Raw genomic sequence first — 14949 nt, 5'->3', positions numbered from 1 at the left:
ATAACTTTTCTTCAATTTGGTCACGTGCTCAGTTAATCACGCATATAATTCCCAGTTAAATTAATGACGCTTCCATAAACAGGTCTTAATGCTATTAATAAATAATAACACAGCGTTTTTATTTTCAAACGAAAATTAAAAAAAAGTATCTATCAAATGTAGCAACAGAAATAGGGAGAATAAAATATGAAGACGAGGACAAAATTCAGAGAGAAGTGTTTTTTTTATTATTTTTAAGTATAACAAAAAATATTTACCAGAAATAATAATAAATCTATAAGCAATTTATGCAAATGAGTATATGAAAAAACTATTTTAAAAAAATATCCTGAAGCAAGTAAAAAAAACAGAAAAGGATTGTGAATTATGGATCAAATCACAAAGATAAGCGTGTGGAGATAAGCTTTTCATTTAATAAAAAATACAAAATAAAAAATAGAAACATAAATAAAAAATTACAAATTATATTGTGATTTATTTCTCAAATTTACATACATACACTTATCACTTGATGCTGAGTGCTTCGTTAGTTTTTTGAATAGTTAATTGAAAAAAAATGCTTTTTTAGCTTTTGAAATAAAATAATAATCGTAATAAAACTTTAGCAAAACGGACAAGACAAAGTAAACTCTGCTCAAAACAATGCACTAATAGTAGACTAATTTTGTAATTTTCTACAGTTTGGTATTAGTATTGTTGGTTGCATCCCGGAAACAGCCCATATACTTCCCTGGATATCGGTTTGTCTAATTATATACTGCAACGAGGAGTTTACATTGAATAATTTTAAGTAACTTCGTCTGATGAGTCACCATTTAGGTACGGGATTCCCCCACGAAAGTTTTTTTTTGTCTTATCTTTGTAAGATTTCAGCTTTTGGAATCATCATAAATAAAACACATTTTAGTCTACTAACGTTTTATTATTTTTCAAGTTATAAAATGTATAATACTATCTTATTATTATGTATTATTGTATTATATTTTCTTTTCTGTATTATATTTGAAGATTATTGGTTCAATCAAAACATGTTTCATAAGCGTTTCTCATAATACTGTTGCAATAATGTGGTTGCATTGTGTAATTCAAAAAGTACAATAGTATACAAATACATGTTATTCACAATACTACGTTACAACGCACCACACCTTAGAATAGGCTTCCATCGCTACCTGGCATATTAACCTCGATTTCCCAATGAAAGTAACCACTTTAACAAATTGATACACAGCCGGATCAATAAATGGCTCCTATAAACAAACAAAAATTACACTTATTAGGTCATGTACCAAAGAATCAAACTTTAGATAAAATATATTTATTTGTAGCACACTCCAATAGTGGAAAATGAAATACATATTTAAGAAAACATATATTGCATACAAAATAAAAAAGAACTTAACATAAATAAGCACTCTGTATCACATTTAAAACACAAACTTAGAGCCTTGCAACCTCGTAAGTAAGAGTATTTCATATCAAATCCTTGTCCATTATAACAACAAAGTGAAACACTTCAAATTGAAAACTCTAATTAATAATTTGGGTTGTATGGCGCCTGTTTGGTGTAGCCCTCCTTTGCTGGCAAGGGCTGGACTGGGGGTTGCGACACAGCCTCGGAATAAGAAGGAGGTTGGGCCCCATAGTCGGGGTACGGCGCTGTGCCTGGAGGATAGGGGGGCCCAGCCGGTGGGTAGGGCGTCGGACCTACGGCAGGTGGATATGGCGCGGCGCCTGCTGGAGGATAGGGGACCGGAGTAGCCCCTGAAACAATACGATTAGTTACACAAATAAAAACGAGGAAAAAACGAGTCAAACAAACAAAACAAACAAAAACTATACTTTTCACGTACCCACTGCTAGCGGATAGTAGCCAGGAACTATGAATAAAGACAATATTAAAGTAGAAGTATAATTTAAAAAAATTAATTCACCTGGTGCAGGTAGAGGGTGTGGGTTATGTGTGGGGTATGGCGGTGTGTGTGTGGCGAATCCAGGGGCGGGCGCTGCCCTGCTCTGGGGGGTCGGGTGTCTTGGCTCCACTGGATAAGGGGGCACCACAACCGGCGAAGCTGAAATATGTTGGCTGGTTACAGTGACGTTCGGGCCGGTTACTGAATGACCGAATCAATCAATTTCAATTCTACACAAGCATCTAAAGTACTTACGTCCGTAAACGGTACCCTCACGTTTTCGCTTGCAACAAAACCCGCATATTGAAAATAGTATAAATACTAACACAAAGATTATTATTGGAATAAGGACATCCATGACTAATGTGGGTTTTAATAAATACTGATTAGCGATTACATTAAATTACAGAAAAACTGTGTTGATGAGTAAATTTATGTCACACGTTGTGAGTCATTTTTGTCCGCGGAAGCTACACAGGTGAAATTGTGTACATGGTGCGATTATATAATTACTTTTGCTAGAACTAAACAACTAAACTAAAAGTTTCGTTCGAAATTAAACTACTCTAGCTGACATCAACTACACGTTTGACAGCTCGTTGTCAAAGAGGTCGCCAGCAGTGCCAACGGAAGCCGCAAAATTCTTGCCCTTTTTTGTGTTAAATAATTAAATTTTTGTACACTAATTGTTCCCACCTTACAAATAAAATGTTACAAAAATACAAGTTTTGCAATTCGGTGTTTTGAACACCGAATAAGGCGACAATAAATGTAAGGATCCACTTTCTTGGGTTGGTGGCAATGTCACACATTTAAATTTCAAAAAGAAAACTTTTAAAATTTGATTAATGTATATTTATTGTACGCACACTTTGAATTACCAAACAGTGGTAAATATCGATAATTAACAAAACATTTTGTATTACAAAGTAAAAAAAACTTAACGTAAGTAAGCACTGGATCACATTAAAAAACAAACTTAGCAGACCCTCAATCTTTCGAGTATTTCATTTCAAATCCATTACCAGGATTCCAAACTCCTTAAAATTAATAATTCGGATTGTACGGCGCCTGTTTTGTGTACCCCTCCTTGGGGATTAGCGGTTGGGCTGATGGCTGCCCAACAGCTTCAGAATATGACGGCGGTTGAGAATCATGGCCTGGATATGATGGATATGGTGCCGAATTTGGGGGACCCGCCGGTGGGTAGGGTGTGGGACCTGGAGGTGGGTAGGGAGCAGGCGAAATACCTGAAATTACTCAATTAATTATAAAATTATCACTACTATCAATGCCACTAAAACAACAAATACACAACAAAAGACAAACTGAAACCACAGTTATGACATACCAATTGGTAGAGGAGCGCAGTAGTCAACATCTACTGAAAAAATACCACATTAATTAATATGATGTTGTGTGCGAAATAAATAAGCAAACTAACCGGGTACTGGATGTGGATTGTGTGTCGGGTACGGCGGGTTGTATGTGGCAAAACCAGGCCCGGGGGCGGGCACACTTTTATTTTCTGGTGTTGGGTGTCTCGCTTCCACTGGGTAAGGGGGCACCACCACAGACGAACCTGACACATGTTGACAGTTACTAATCATGCAATCAGTCAATATTTCTTAACAAATATTCGTCCATTAACTCAACTAAACGTCTCAGAAATTAAATTACAATCTGAGCTAATAATATTTTGAATTTGAATCATGTCTGACGTTTAATTGCCAACCTGAACACGAAAAAACTAGCACAAATTGAACAAATTTTACAACTTTCGACCACTTTTGCACAAATTTGTCAAATTGGGTCAAAAGCGCAGCATTAAGGAAGCGGAACAATAATTTTAGCCGCGAAAAATACATGAACAAAATAGCGTTTCATTTCTCCACATTGGTGCCACTGTAAAACATTTGCGTCTCGATCAGCTGATCCGGTTTGTCAACTCATCACAAAACTAGAGAAATGAAAATGTTATTTTGTGATTTCCACCGTTAATGTCACGAATTTTCCGCCGGTTGTTCTCAAAACTAGACTCAAGCGACTTATTGAGACGAAAAATGGCGCCCCCACGTTACTTCCCAAACACAATGCCCGACTACGAGGGCCAAGACATCGACACTCAATTGCCGCAAGGTTTTTTACTAAAATTTATGGAAAAAATAATAAAGGACATCGAAAAAGCAATAAAACCTATCGATCGCAACGGCAACGATGGCTTGTACTTGGGCACAGCCGGGATTTCCTACATGTACTACCACCTAAGCAAAATCCCAAATCTGAACGAGCACAGGAATCGTTTCCTGACAAAAGCGGTGGAGTATCTCGCTCCTGCGTTCAACGCAATGAGGAACAGTTCCCAACGCGACGTTCCTTCGTTCATTTTGGGCAATTCGGGGGTTTACGCGGTCGCTTCGGCCATTTACAGGGCCATGGGGGACACCAATCAGAGTGAAAACTTCAGGAAAATGTACCACGACGCTGGGAACATTTGCAAAGACATGCAGTTCCTAAACTGCGGCTCTGACGAGCTGTTCGTTGGACGAGCTGGTAACACTTAACAACTAACGAACTTTTGGTATTTGTGTGTGGTTTAAGGCTACGTGTTGGGTGCGTTGTGGCTAGCCAAAGAAACAAACACAGAATTGCCGAAAAACGAGATTTTTATTTTGTGCAATGTTATGGTGGAGTCGGGGCGCAAGTACGCCCAAAGGCGCAGCTGTCCGTGCCCCCTTATGTACTCCTACTACCAGGTGGAGTACCTGGGGGCTGCGCACGGCCTTTGCACTATACTACAAGCCATACTCAGCGTGCCAGGATACCTAGATTTAAACCCTGCACATGCAAAGGAAGTTAAAGCGTCCGTGGACTATCTCTTATCGCTGCAAGACCGCGACGGGAATTTTCCCTGCGCTAGCGACGAAATAGGCAGCCATAGCGAGTTAGTCCACTGGTGTCATGGGGCCGCTGGGATGATTTATCTGATGGCTAAGGCGTATTTAGTGTGGCGGGAGGAAAAATATCTGAGGTCGTGCGAGAAAATGGGGGATTTGATCTGGGCTAAGGGGTTGTTGAAGAAAGGACCGGGGATTTGTCACGGGGTGGCAGGGAATGGCTATGCGTTCTTGTTGTTGTACAGGTTGACCGAACAGCCCAAACATTTACACAGAGCGGTCAGCTTTGCGAAGTTCATGCAGACAAAGCAGTTTGTAAATCAAGCGAGGACTCCTGACAACCCCTTTAGCTTGTATGAGGGGATCGCAGGAACGGCATGCTTCCTAGGGGATCTGTTGTGTCCGCAGCAAGCCGTCTTTCCCTTCTCTGACGTATTTTAAACCGTATTGTAGCTAAATTATTAAATCTCTAACACAAATAGTGTTTTTTTATCTTTTCCTTTTATCAGTTAAATTTATGAAATGTAAACCTTTGTAAATACAATAAACAATTTCTTCCTGGAATTTTAAATACGAAATCTACTAACCTGCACTTGAAAGCAATATTTCGTGTGGTGATGGGACTGTTAAAATATCCTCAATAGTAACTTGCGGAGTCGGGCGTTTGGGAAACTTATACTTTTCTTTGTTGCTGTCTTAAATTATTTTTTTTTAATTTGCTCAAAATACAGTTATTTACGAGTACAATACCTATGCAACATTTTACAACCGCTATTAGAATAAATACAAGGACTATGAGGGCAACGACTGCCCAAGATCGAGAGTCGTAGTTAGAGACGTCAGGCATATTTTTGTAACAGGATTAACTAATTAATGATTAATGAAAGCGCTCACTTTTAAGGTTAATAGTACTGATTCCACCAGACCATACAAAAATAAATTCTATTCATAGTGCGATGAAGTCAGAGACAGTGGTGTGTAATGCGCGCAATCCGCAAAATACCACGTGATTGTCTCAAAAAATTAATTAATTTTATCAGCTGAATACCGATTAAAAATTTAAAAAAGAAACCTTATATGATATTAAATAATTAAAAGTAAGAAAAAAAATAAGTATTTCGGGTATATCTAATACGGTTCTAATGATTAATGAAGATAATTTTTAAAGCTAATAAAAAAAAACTAATTTTTTAGTAGGAAAATCTCCTACAGTACGATGGAGTCATAATATAAGTTCTTAAGTTCATTACTAATCATTAAGGAACTCTTTTTTTAAATTCCTTTTTTTAAACGAATAAAAAACGAATTTATTTATCGTTATTATCCATTCTCTTTCTGACTTACTCGAAAATGAATCAATAAAATATTAAATTATATATACTGTGTACTAACTACCTACATTTAAAATTAAACTGCGTGTCTTGACTGAACTTATAACTGTGAAAATTGTCATTTGAGCTTTCGCTGAAAAAATTAAAATTTCTGGAAATTCTAGCCTCGAGGGAGTTAAATACGAAAAGCCGTCATTTTTTAAGTTATAACAAAGAAAACTGGTATTTGGGCTATCAGATAAAATTAAAAGGGAAAAAATTAAAATATAAATCGTAAATACTAAGTAAAATAATACTGCTAGGTGAAAATAGTAACCGGTAAGTACTACTAATGTTTATTTGTCTTTAAGAAAAAAGATGTATCAATGTAAATGTCTAATAAGAGGAGCAACTACACTTTTTACTTCCCCTTACTAATTGATTAAATTAATTAATCAAATCTTCACCACAAAAATGTTTTTAATTCATGTCTTGCGTATCAAATATTTAGCTTAGCAAGTAAATATTAAATACCTAGATAGGTATAGCGTTTTAAAAGAGGAAGTATTATTGCTAAAGTTATATAAATAGGTACTCATAAAAATTGATATTTGGGCATTCGATTAAAAATAAAAAAGCGTGTATTTCAGGATTTTTGAAAATTCCACCCCCAATTAAGAAGTTTAAATAGGGAATGAAATTGTTTGTAACAAGAGTAACGGTAACTCGGGTTCGTGCTATTAGGTCGAGGTTTGAAAATTCATAATAAAATTATTGTGTTCCTGCTGTTTGTTACCAGATTTTGCTTAGCTTTTCTGTTTCGACAAGTAGCTGTGGACATACATGCGCTAGTTTGTTCATAATTTATAAAATATTTATTACAGCTCAAAAGTACAATAATTACAGAACTGAAAAAGTACTTGAGCTAGAACTGACAAATTCTTCTCGTACCACGGCAATATTCCTGTAGACACATGGGTTTTTTAGAATACTGTGAACTCCCCTCGTAGATACTTAATTATTTGTCTTTGCTATTTAATATTTATCATACGTTGTTCTCAACATTCTGACTACTTATTATTCAAGCAAGATACAATACTTAAGAAAAATATTCATGGGCGTTAACTTACGCTTACGTATGTGGGCGCCACGATAACAATGCTACTTAATTTGTCACTAATTACTGTTACTATTCACGATAAAACATAAAAAAACTGCACTTCGCCAAAGAATCTGCAAAAATAAAATTAACCGTTTCGAGAGAAACGATTTAATTTCATGTGTACAAGCGAAATTAAAGCGACGCCTTCTGTCGGAATATTTTATTTCCGTATACATAATTCAGCTAAGTTTTTCTTGTACCAGCACAAGTCCTGACGGCTGTCCTGCAGTATCATGCAAACCCTCGAACAACCACAACATGAGTCCACCCCTGCCTTTCATGATTTTACTCTCGGTTCTCACCCAAACCCACGCTTTACTAGACATAAACTTAATCGAAAATTACTTCACCGAAAAATCTATTAAATCTGCAACAGTTTTCGGCTGTTTTCGCAAAACTGAACAACTAAATTTGGTGAAAATTTTCTCAAGGGGATCATCCCCGATATCAGTTTTAAACCTCAACCAAGCTGGAGTTTACCAAAGTATTAAATCAAACCACCAACAAATTGGTGTCGTTTTAGACGGCGATTGTCCCGAAAGTGAAAGTTTTTTAATCACTGTAAGTCCCGGCTTCACGCACATTGCCCCCAATGTGGTGTTTATTTCAGTGCGGTCAACTGAAACTTTTCGACGTGAAACACCACTGGTTGATTCTATCAAAATCAATCCAGTTTTTGGAAAAAATCAAAAATGCGGTTGTAAATATCAACGCTGATATTCACGTTGCTGTTCAAAGTGGTACAAATTGGACAATCTTTGACGTTTATAATCCTGCATCAGAGCATGGGGGCTCCTTAAAATACACCCGAGTGGGTTTTTATAGCCGGGGGCGAGGCTACAATGCCCAGACTAACGAAGCTAAGTACTGGAGACGCAAAGACATGACTGGGGTCACTTTCAAAACTATGGTCGTGGTAAATAGGCAAAACTGAAATTTCTGGCGTAATTTTTGTTCCAGTTGCTAGTCCCCTTTGAGGGGCCTTTGGAAGATTATCTCCACAATGACGATAACAGGAATATTAACACGTTCAATCGGTTCCAAAATAAGTTGCTACGTTTTTGTAGAGACTACTACAACTATTCGTAATTATTACACATGGTGTGAAAAACAGTCAAAAATACAAATTCTAGAATGATTGTCGAGCTTGGCTCATCGTGGGGTTATCCATTCCCTAACGGTTCCTTCGACGGCATGGTTGGTGCCATGGAAAAAAAATTAATCGACTTTGGAAGTTCTCCAATTTTTGTGCGAGAAGATCGCGCCAGAGTCATAGATTACGGGCGAAACACCTGGAGTTGGAAGTTGGTAACGCCACAAATTTTTCAATAACTCTCTAATTCCAAAATTAGGGCAGGATTTTTATTCCGAAGCCCAAAATCGCGCACTTCCATCGAGATTTTCCTGAAACCCCTCTCAACCTCAATTTGGCTGATCACAGGGGTGTTGGCAACCGCTTCTATCGTAATTTTGAAAATGGTGACAACTTTCGAACGGAACCGGTACCACAGTACGAGTGAAACGTCTTGGAGTTTGTCGTTTCTGTTCACTCTGGGGGCTTTATGCCAGCAAGGATCGCCCTGGGTCCCAAAAATGGCGTGCGGTCGCATCACCGCAATTTCGATTTTCCTGCTCTCGCTGATAATTTACCAGTTTTACTCGGCAAGTATCGTGTCTCACTTGCTAATGAAGCCCACAAACAAAATCAGGAACTTGAAAGACCTCACCGACTCAAGTTTGAAAGTTGGGTGCGAGGACATCATTTACAACAAAGATTTATTTGCGGTTTGTTTGCTTTATTTCAACTCCCACGAGCAAATTTCTCGTTTCAGCACACAACTGATAAAGTTCTCAAGGATTTGTATGCCAAAAAAATCTACGGGAAAGGTAACACCTCGCATTTTTTCCCACCGGAGAAGGGTCTCGACTTGGTCAGGCAAGGAGGATACGCTTTTCATATAGAAGTTGCGAGAGCGTATCCTATTATTGAAACGACTTTTCCCGACAATGCCATATGCGAGCTTCGAGAAGTGAAGTTATTTAAAAACACAGATTTGTATAATACGATGCAAAAAGGAACACCGTTTCGCGATATGTTGGAGAGTTGGTAAATAAAAAACTGATAGAAAACGACAATGAAAAAATTGTAGTTTTCAGCGTTTGGCCGAACAAGGGATTTTGGACAGAGAAAAAAAGCACTGGCACCCGAGAAAGCCTGAATGTATTCAGTCGTCTCAAGCTTTTGTTACCTTTCATGTCGGTTTGGATGAATTTTATCCAGCTTTGTTGGTTCTCTTGATTGGGATTGTGATTAGTTTAACTGTCTTAGTTGTGGAAAAACAAATACACATAGCAAGGGAAAAAATGGAAAGAGAAAAAGGCGTAGTTTTCCCTTTTACAGAATAGCAAAAACATCGCAATGATATTAATTTGCCATATCTCTGGATTTATGTTTCAGATTAGTCCAGTGAAGTGAACTTAGATAGTGTGCACCTGTCCCGTCTTTAATCTTTAATGTTGTATTTTATTTCTTCATTTATTGTGAAGATAATGCAAAAATAAATGACCATTCGTAACTTACGTAATAATTACTCATTAAATAAATAAAATGTTGTACTTTTATATTTTGTCTATTTTCAATAGAAAAATAAATGTCTAGAAAATAAATAAATGTTTCAAATGTGTGATTATTTGCTGCAGAAAAAGATTCGAAATGCAATGTTAATTAATACGTAGTGTTATCGCTGCTGTGCCCAGTCTTTGTTTTTCAAAATTGTACTCATAAAAAATAAGTAATTGAGACAGACCTTGAATTAGTTCCGAAGTAACTACAATTCCAACGTCAGAATCTAAAACTGTATCAAAAGGGGCAGATATAGGCGTTACTGTTCCAGGAATATTTTGGTAACTTGTTTCAGGGGCTCTCCTTTTGGTAACTTTCTTTGTAGTTCTACATACTTAAAATAATAAATTAATGCTCATATCAGTTAATAAGTCTGCACATACCGAAACAGCGTACTAAAAATCGTAGGATAAATATAAGAATAATAAAGGTGAACAAGTAACTGAGAATTTGCTCAACAATGTCCGAATCTGAATCATCAGAACCTTTATATGACATTTCAGTTTTTCATAATAATAAAAATCGTTTTTAATTAAGTATAGGTTAGTGATACCGGAATTATGCTTTCATAGATGCAAAAGCACACAAGGACATAGTGCGCAAGTGCTAACAAGAATGACAGGATCAGGATTCTGCGGCAGGACCATAATGGAATATTCTTGTTTTGAGAGGATGTCAAATGAAGGCCGATTAAACTGATTCAAATATTAAGGGTGTTTTTTTAAGAAGTTGAGGTCTTTACAATAAAACCTATTCATTAATTGTAAAAATAATTCGTAACTTATTTAAGCAAAAAATTGTACCTACTTGCCTTTTTAAATTGACAAATAAATAATGAAATTTCAAGTGCATTCGAACTGGAACATTAATTTATATACACAGCTATCGTCACTGTCCACAAGAGTTTGAAACAAACATTTAATACTTTTATCATGCTCGGTATAGCAGCAGCCAATACAATCGGTAATCTCGCTTTGTTTTACATATAAAAACTACATACAACATAAAAATGATAATTGAAACAGACCTTGAATTATTTGCGGAGAAACTACAAATCCATCAACGTCTGAACGTAAAACAGTCTCAAATGGGGCAGTGACGGGCAGTTGTGTCCCAGGAATATTTCGGCAGTTTGTTCCAGAGATTTTCCTTCTTTTAGTTTTAACGACTTTCTTTGAAGATTTACCAGCTTGAAGTTATGAATTAAATGAATGCTCATATTACCCTAATGTGTTTGGACATACTAAACCAGCGAATTAAAAATCGTAGAAAAAATACAAGAAGAATAACCAGCAAAAGGACACCGAAGTCTTGAGTGAAAAAATGATAATTCGAACTCTGATTTGGCATTTTAATTTTTGATTTAAAATTATTAATGATTAGATTAACTTCCTTGTAGTTAACAACACCGGGATTGCCTTCCATACGTGCGAAAGCACACAAGGGCATAGTGCGCAAGTGCTAACAGGAACAGGACTCTGTAGCAGGACTAACTGTGCAATATTTTTTTTTCGAGAAGTTGCCAAATATAAGAATCCCCTATAATTTACAACTTTAAAAATCGCAGTGAAAATGTGTTATTCTAGTGTTTTCATTCAGATTTTTGTGTGGCAACAGCGCCGTGTGATTTAAAACATTTTTAAACACAACTGCATAAATAACAAATCTGCACAGACCTTGATTCGGTTCCGGAATAACGACAATGCCATCGATATCAGTATCTAAAATAGTTTCAAGAGGAGCAGTAGCTGGTGCCACACTTCGAGCCCTTTCAAAATGCGGTGCTCTTCGACGGATCTCTTCATAACTCCCTCCAAAACGTTTCCTTCCTTTGATAACTTTCTTTGTAGTTCGTGAACCTTTAATAGGGTAAATAGACACTCGAAAACTTAAAAACGAGCATTTAAACGTACCTAAACAACATTGCAAAATCAACATAATGATGAAAATAAAAAAAATTACGATAAATACACCCAAAGCCCCAAAACCCTCATCGTACTTTAATGTCATTTTAATTTATATTTAAGCACAGGACGCAAAAAACAGAAAACGCAAAGTTAGGTTATCGCATGTTCTACGTTCTAATAATAAAAAATAAAAATAAACAGGCATCGCAACTTTGTTGCGCACTTGAATGAACACTTTGCCCCCACTAATGTGATGGTTTCAGAGTGTCAAGGTCGACAATTAAAACTGTCTGTTTGGTTGTCTACACACTAGTATTATTTGATCCTTAGATTGACAATAGAACCACATAACTGTTTCATTTCATGATTTATTTTTTTTTCTTTTGCATTTATACAAGAAATTTGTTAACGTCTGTATTGCGTTAAAACTCCTTCACTAATACTAAACAATGTATGATGCATCTCTGAAAGTTTTTTCAGCGTACCTACGTGATATGATGTATTTCAATAATGCACTAGCCCGGCGCATCCACCAAGATTGATGGGAAAAAAATTAAATTATTTCAACGTTGTCTCATTACGGAAACCGCATAAAACCACAAAAAATAAAAATAATGCCTATAAAAGAATGTCTAAAAAACTTGCCAACTAAGAACTGAGTTTTTCATTTCAAGTGACAAAAAGTATCAACAAAAATTCTCTTTGTTACTTATTCACACAAAAATTATCTGTTGAACAGTGAACGTCTCAAATATTCTTTTGTATATGACGGTAATAAGATCCAATTTATGAAAATACTTTCACTTAGACGCAGTTAAATTCTTACGTAAAAGTTATTTGTGTTCAATCTTTTCAGTTACGTGTACTGATGGAGAGGCTATTTTTTCTGTCCGTGTTGGCTGTAATTATCTACACTACAAACTGTACAGACAACCACGATATAATTACAAGCTACATTAAAGAAAAATCTGTAAAATATGCCACTGTGTTTGGTTGCTTTACCAAAAAAGAAAAAATTAATTTGGTTAAAATTATTTCACACATCTGTCCCATTTCAGTTTTCGATATTAATCGACTAAACATTGAGAATAGAATGGAAAGTCGACACTTTCACACCGGTATAATATTAGACGGAGATTGTCCTTCTGCTGAAAAATTTCTAATCAATGTGAGTGATCCACTATTTAAGATTTTTTTAATAAAGGTTACAGTGTGGTCGGTCATATCTCTTTGATGTAAAGCACCATTGGCTAATAGTGGCCTCGTCCGAAAAAATTAGAGAGAAATTTAACAATGTTATATTAAATATCAATGCGGACATTAATGTTATAATTCCGGAAAAACCATCAAACTGGAGCATCATAGATGTCTACAACCCCGCCTCACAACACGGTGGTGTATTAAATTTTACCCGAGTTGGTTTTTACAACAAACATGACGGTTACAAGATAAAGTACACTGGAGTAAAATACTGGAATAGAAAAAATCTCACTGGGGTTACTTTTAAATCAATGGTTGTGGTAACTTATTCAAAAACGTAAAAACAGCGCCTACACCATTTTCCAGTTGCCGGTCCCCTTCGAAGGCACTCTACAACATTACTTGGACAGTGACGATAACAGAGACGTTAACACGTTCAATAGATTTCACAGCCGATTGATAAGTTTTTGTAGAGACTATTACAATTTTTCGTAATCCGTAGTTTTTGTGACTTCGTCCAGTTTAAAATTATTTTTAGACTTGATATCGAGGTGTCTAAATCCTGGGGCTACACAAACGAGGACGGGACTTTCGACGGAATGGTTGGGGCTTTGGAGCGGAAAATTATAGACTTCGGAAGCTCGCCCCTGTTTCTTAGAGAAGATCGGGCCCGGGTGATAGATTATGGAAGAAACACGTGGATTTTAAGGTCTTTAATAAAACAGCAATTTCGAATAATCTCAAATTGGGGTTTCAGTGCTGCTTTTATTTTCCGAAACCCCAAAGTTCGAACCTCTCTTGAGATTTTCCTGCGTCCTTTGCCAAGTTCCGTGTGGCTAATTACCGGCTTGTTGGCCATTGTTTCCATCATTATTTTAAAACTGGCAACGTCTTTTGAACGGAGGAGATATGTCTATGACGTTGAGACGTCTTGGAGTATTTCTGTGATTTTCACTTTGGGGGCCTTTTGTCAGCAGGGCTCGCCCTCAACCCCTAAAATGGCATGCGGACGGATTGCCACGTTTTTCATTTTCTTACTCTCCGTCCTGATTTATCAGTTTTATTCAGCTAGCTTGGTGTCCCATTTATTAAATAAACCCCTCACTAAAATCAAAAACGTTCGAGACCTGCTTTTGTCGCCACTTAAGGCCGGATGCGAAGATATTCTCTACGATAGGGATTATTTTTTGGTAATAACTACTTTTTAAAAATGGTTTTCAAAATGCCATTTCTAGCACACTACCGATAAAGTAGCCAAGGAATTGTACGCCAAAAAAATTCTAGGCAAGTCAAATTCATCCAATTTCCATACACCAGAAGCCGGCTTAAAACTGGTAGCAGAAGGCGGTTATGCCTTTCATGTTGAAACAGCAACCGCCTATCCTATAATCGAGTCAACTTTTCAAGACCAAGCAGTTTGTGAGCTTCGAGAAGTTCCACTCTTTAGGACGCAACCAATGCATGCAAACTTCCAGAAAAAGTCGCCGTTTCGGGACATGTTCGATACTTGGTGATTAACATTTTACGTAAAGTTATTAGAAGAGTTTGTTCAGTTTTCAGCGTTTGGCCGAACATGGACTTTTGGTGAGGGAACGAAAACACTGGCATCCGCGGAAACCAGAATGCATTCAGTCGTCTAAATCTATACGTTTCAATGTGGGCTTGGATGATTTTTATCCCGCTTTGGTGATACTTTTGGTTGGAATTGTTGCCAGTTTGCTAATTTTGGTGATTGAGAAGGAATTTAGGATATTGACCGAAAACCCGGCGCCTCCACCAATTTTGGTGCTCGAGGCGGAAGATGCTCCCTATCCTTACGTAGACTAAACGAAATAATCTTTGTTAGCTGATTGTTTTATTGCAAAAACGCAAAGTTCCGCAGTTATTTAAGTGTTAAGAACAATAAAGGATAATGAAATAAAATACGATTAGGTCTA

The 14949-nt window shown here is 36.7% G+C and overlaps 4 protein-coding genes across 9 annotated transcripts; 2 read left to right on the top strand and 2 right to left on the bottom strand.

Moving 5' to 3' along the window:
* Positions 1 to 1302: 1302 nt before the first annotated feature.
* On the bottom strand, positions 1303 to 2528 carry LOC664360 (uncharacterized). Of its 4 annotated transcripts, none has more exons than XM_008197685.3 (4): positions 2169 to 2528; positions 1935 to 2114; positions 1854 to 1880; positions 1303 to 1764 (listed from the first exon to the last, which is right to left on the bottom strand). In XM_008197685.3, the coding sequence occupies exons 1-4, from the start codon at positions 2269 to 2271 to the stop codon at positions 1535 to 1537; spliced, it is 540 nt and encodes a 179-aa protein (XP_008195907.1). In that variant the 5' UTR covers positions 2272 to 2528; the 3' UTR covers positions 1303 to 1534. The 4 variants fall into 4 exon arrangements, with proteins under 4 accessions (XP_008195907.1, XP_008195909.1, XP_976481.2 ...); XM_008197687.3 differs by having other exon boundaries at positions 1935 to 2072; XM_971388.5 differs by lacking the exon at positions 1854 to 1880 and having other exon boundaries at positions 1935 to 2072.
* A 225-nt stretch (positions 2529 to 2753) lies between these two features.
* Positions 2754 to 5698, bottom strand: LOC103313704 (uncharacterized). 3 transcript variants are annotated; one of them, XM_008197684.3, is made up of 5 exons: positions 5561 to 5698; positions 5398 to 5505; positions 3358 to 3495; positions 3265 to 3297; positions 2754 to 3163 (listed from the first exon to the last, which is right to left on the bottom strand). In XM_008197684.3, exons 1-5 carry the CDS (start codon positions 5655 to 5657, stop codon positions 2961 to 2963), a joined length of 579 nt encoding a protein of 192 aa, XP_008195906.1. In that variant the 5' UTR covers positions 5658 to 5698; the 3' UTR covers positions 2754 to 2960. The 3 variants fall into 3 exon arrangements, with proteins under 3 accessions (XP_008195906.1, XP_064211651.1, XP_064211652.1); XM_064355581.1 differs by having other exon boundaries at positions 5398 to 5501; XM_064355582.1 differs by lacking the exons at positions 5398 to 5505; positions 5561 to 5698 and adding an exon at positions 3780 to 3875.
* LOC664354 (uncharacterized protein) lies at positions 3914 to 5289 on the top strand. Its single transcript, XM_970365.5, has 2 exons — positions 3914 to 4466; positions 4515 to 5289. Exons 1-2 carry the CDS (start codon positions 3914 to 3916, stop codon positions 5249 to 5251), a joined length of 1290 nt encoding a protein of 429 aa, XP_975458.3. The 3' UTR covers positions 5252 to 5289.
* Positions 5699 to 7704: 2006 nt separating the features above from the next.
* LOC664350 (uncharacterized) lies at positions 7705 to 14930 on the top strand. The gene is made up of 13 exons (XM_064355953.1): positions 7705 to 8198; positions 8243 to 8367; positions 8416 to 8586; positions 8635 to 9067; positions 9115 to 9389; positions 9433 to 9687; positions 9751 to 9754; positions 13024 to 13332; positions 13379 to 13503; positions 13551 to 13721; positions 13770 to 14202; positions 14248 to 14522; positions 14566 to 14930. The coding sequence occupies exons 1-13, from the start codon at positions 7875 to 7877 to the stop codon at positions 14837 to 14839; spliced, it is 3174 nt and encodes a 1057-aa protein (XP_064212023.1). The 5' UTR covers positions 7705 to 7874; the 3' UTR covers positions 14840 to 14930.
* Positions 14931 to 14949: the final 19 nt, after the last annotated feature.

The sequence above is a fragment of the Tribolium castaneum genome, chromosome 3 (genome assembly GCF_031307605.1).
Source record: "Tribolium castaneum strain GA2 chromosome 3, icTriCast1.1, whole genome shotgun sequence".
Lineage (NCBI taxonomy): Eukaryota > Metazoa > Arthropoda > Insecta > Coleoptera > Tenebrionidae > Tribolium > Tribolium castaneum.
This window is presented reverse-complemented; position numbering and strand designations above follow the sequence as displayed.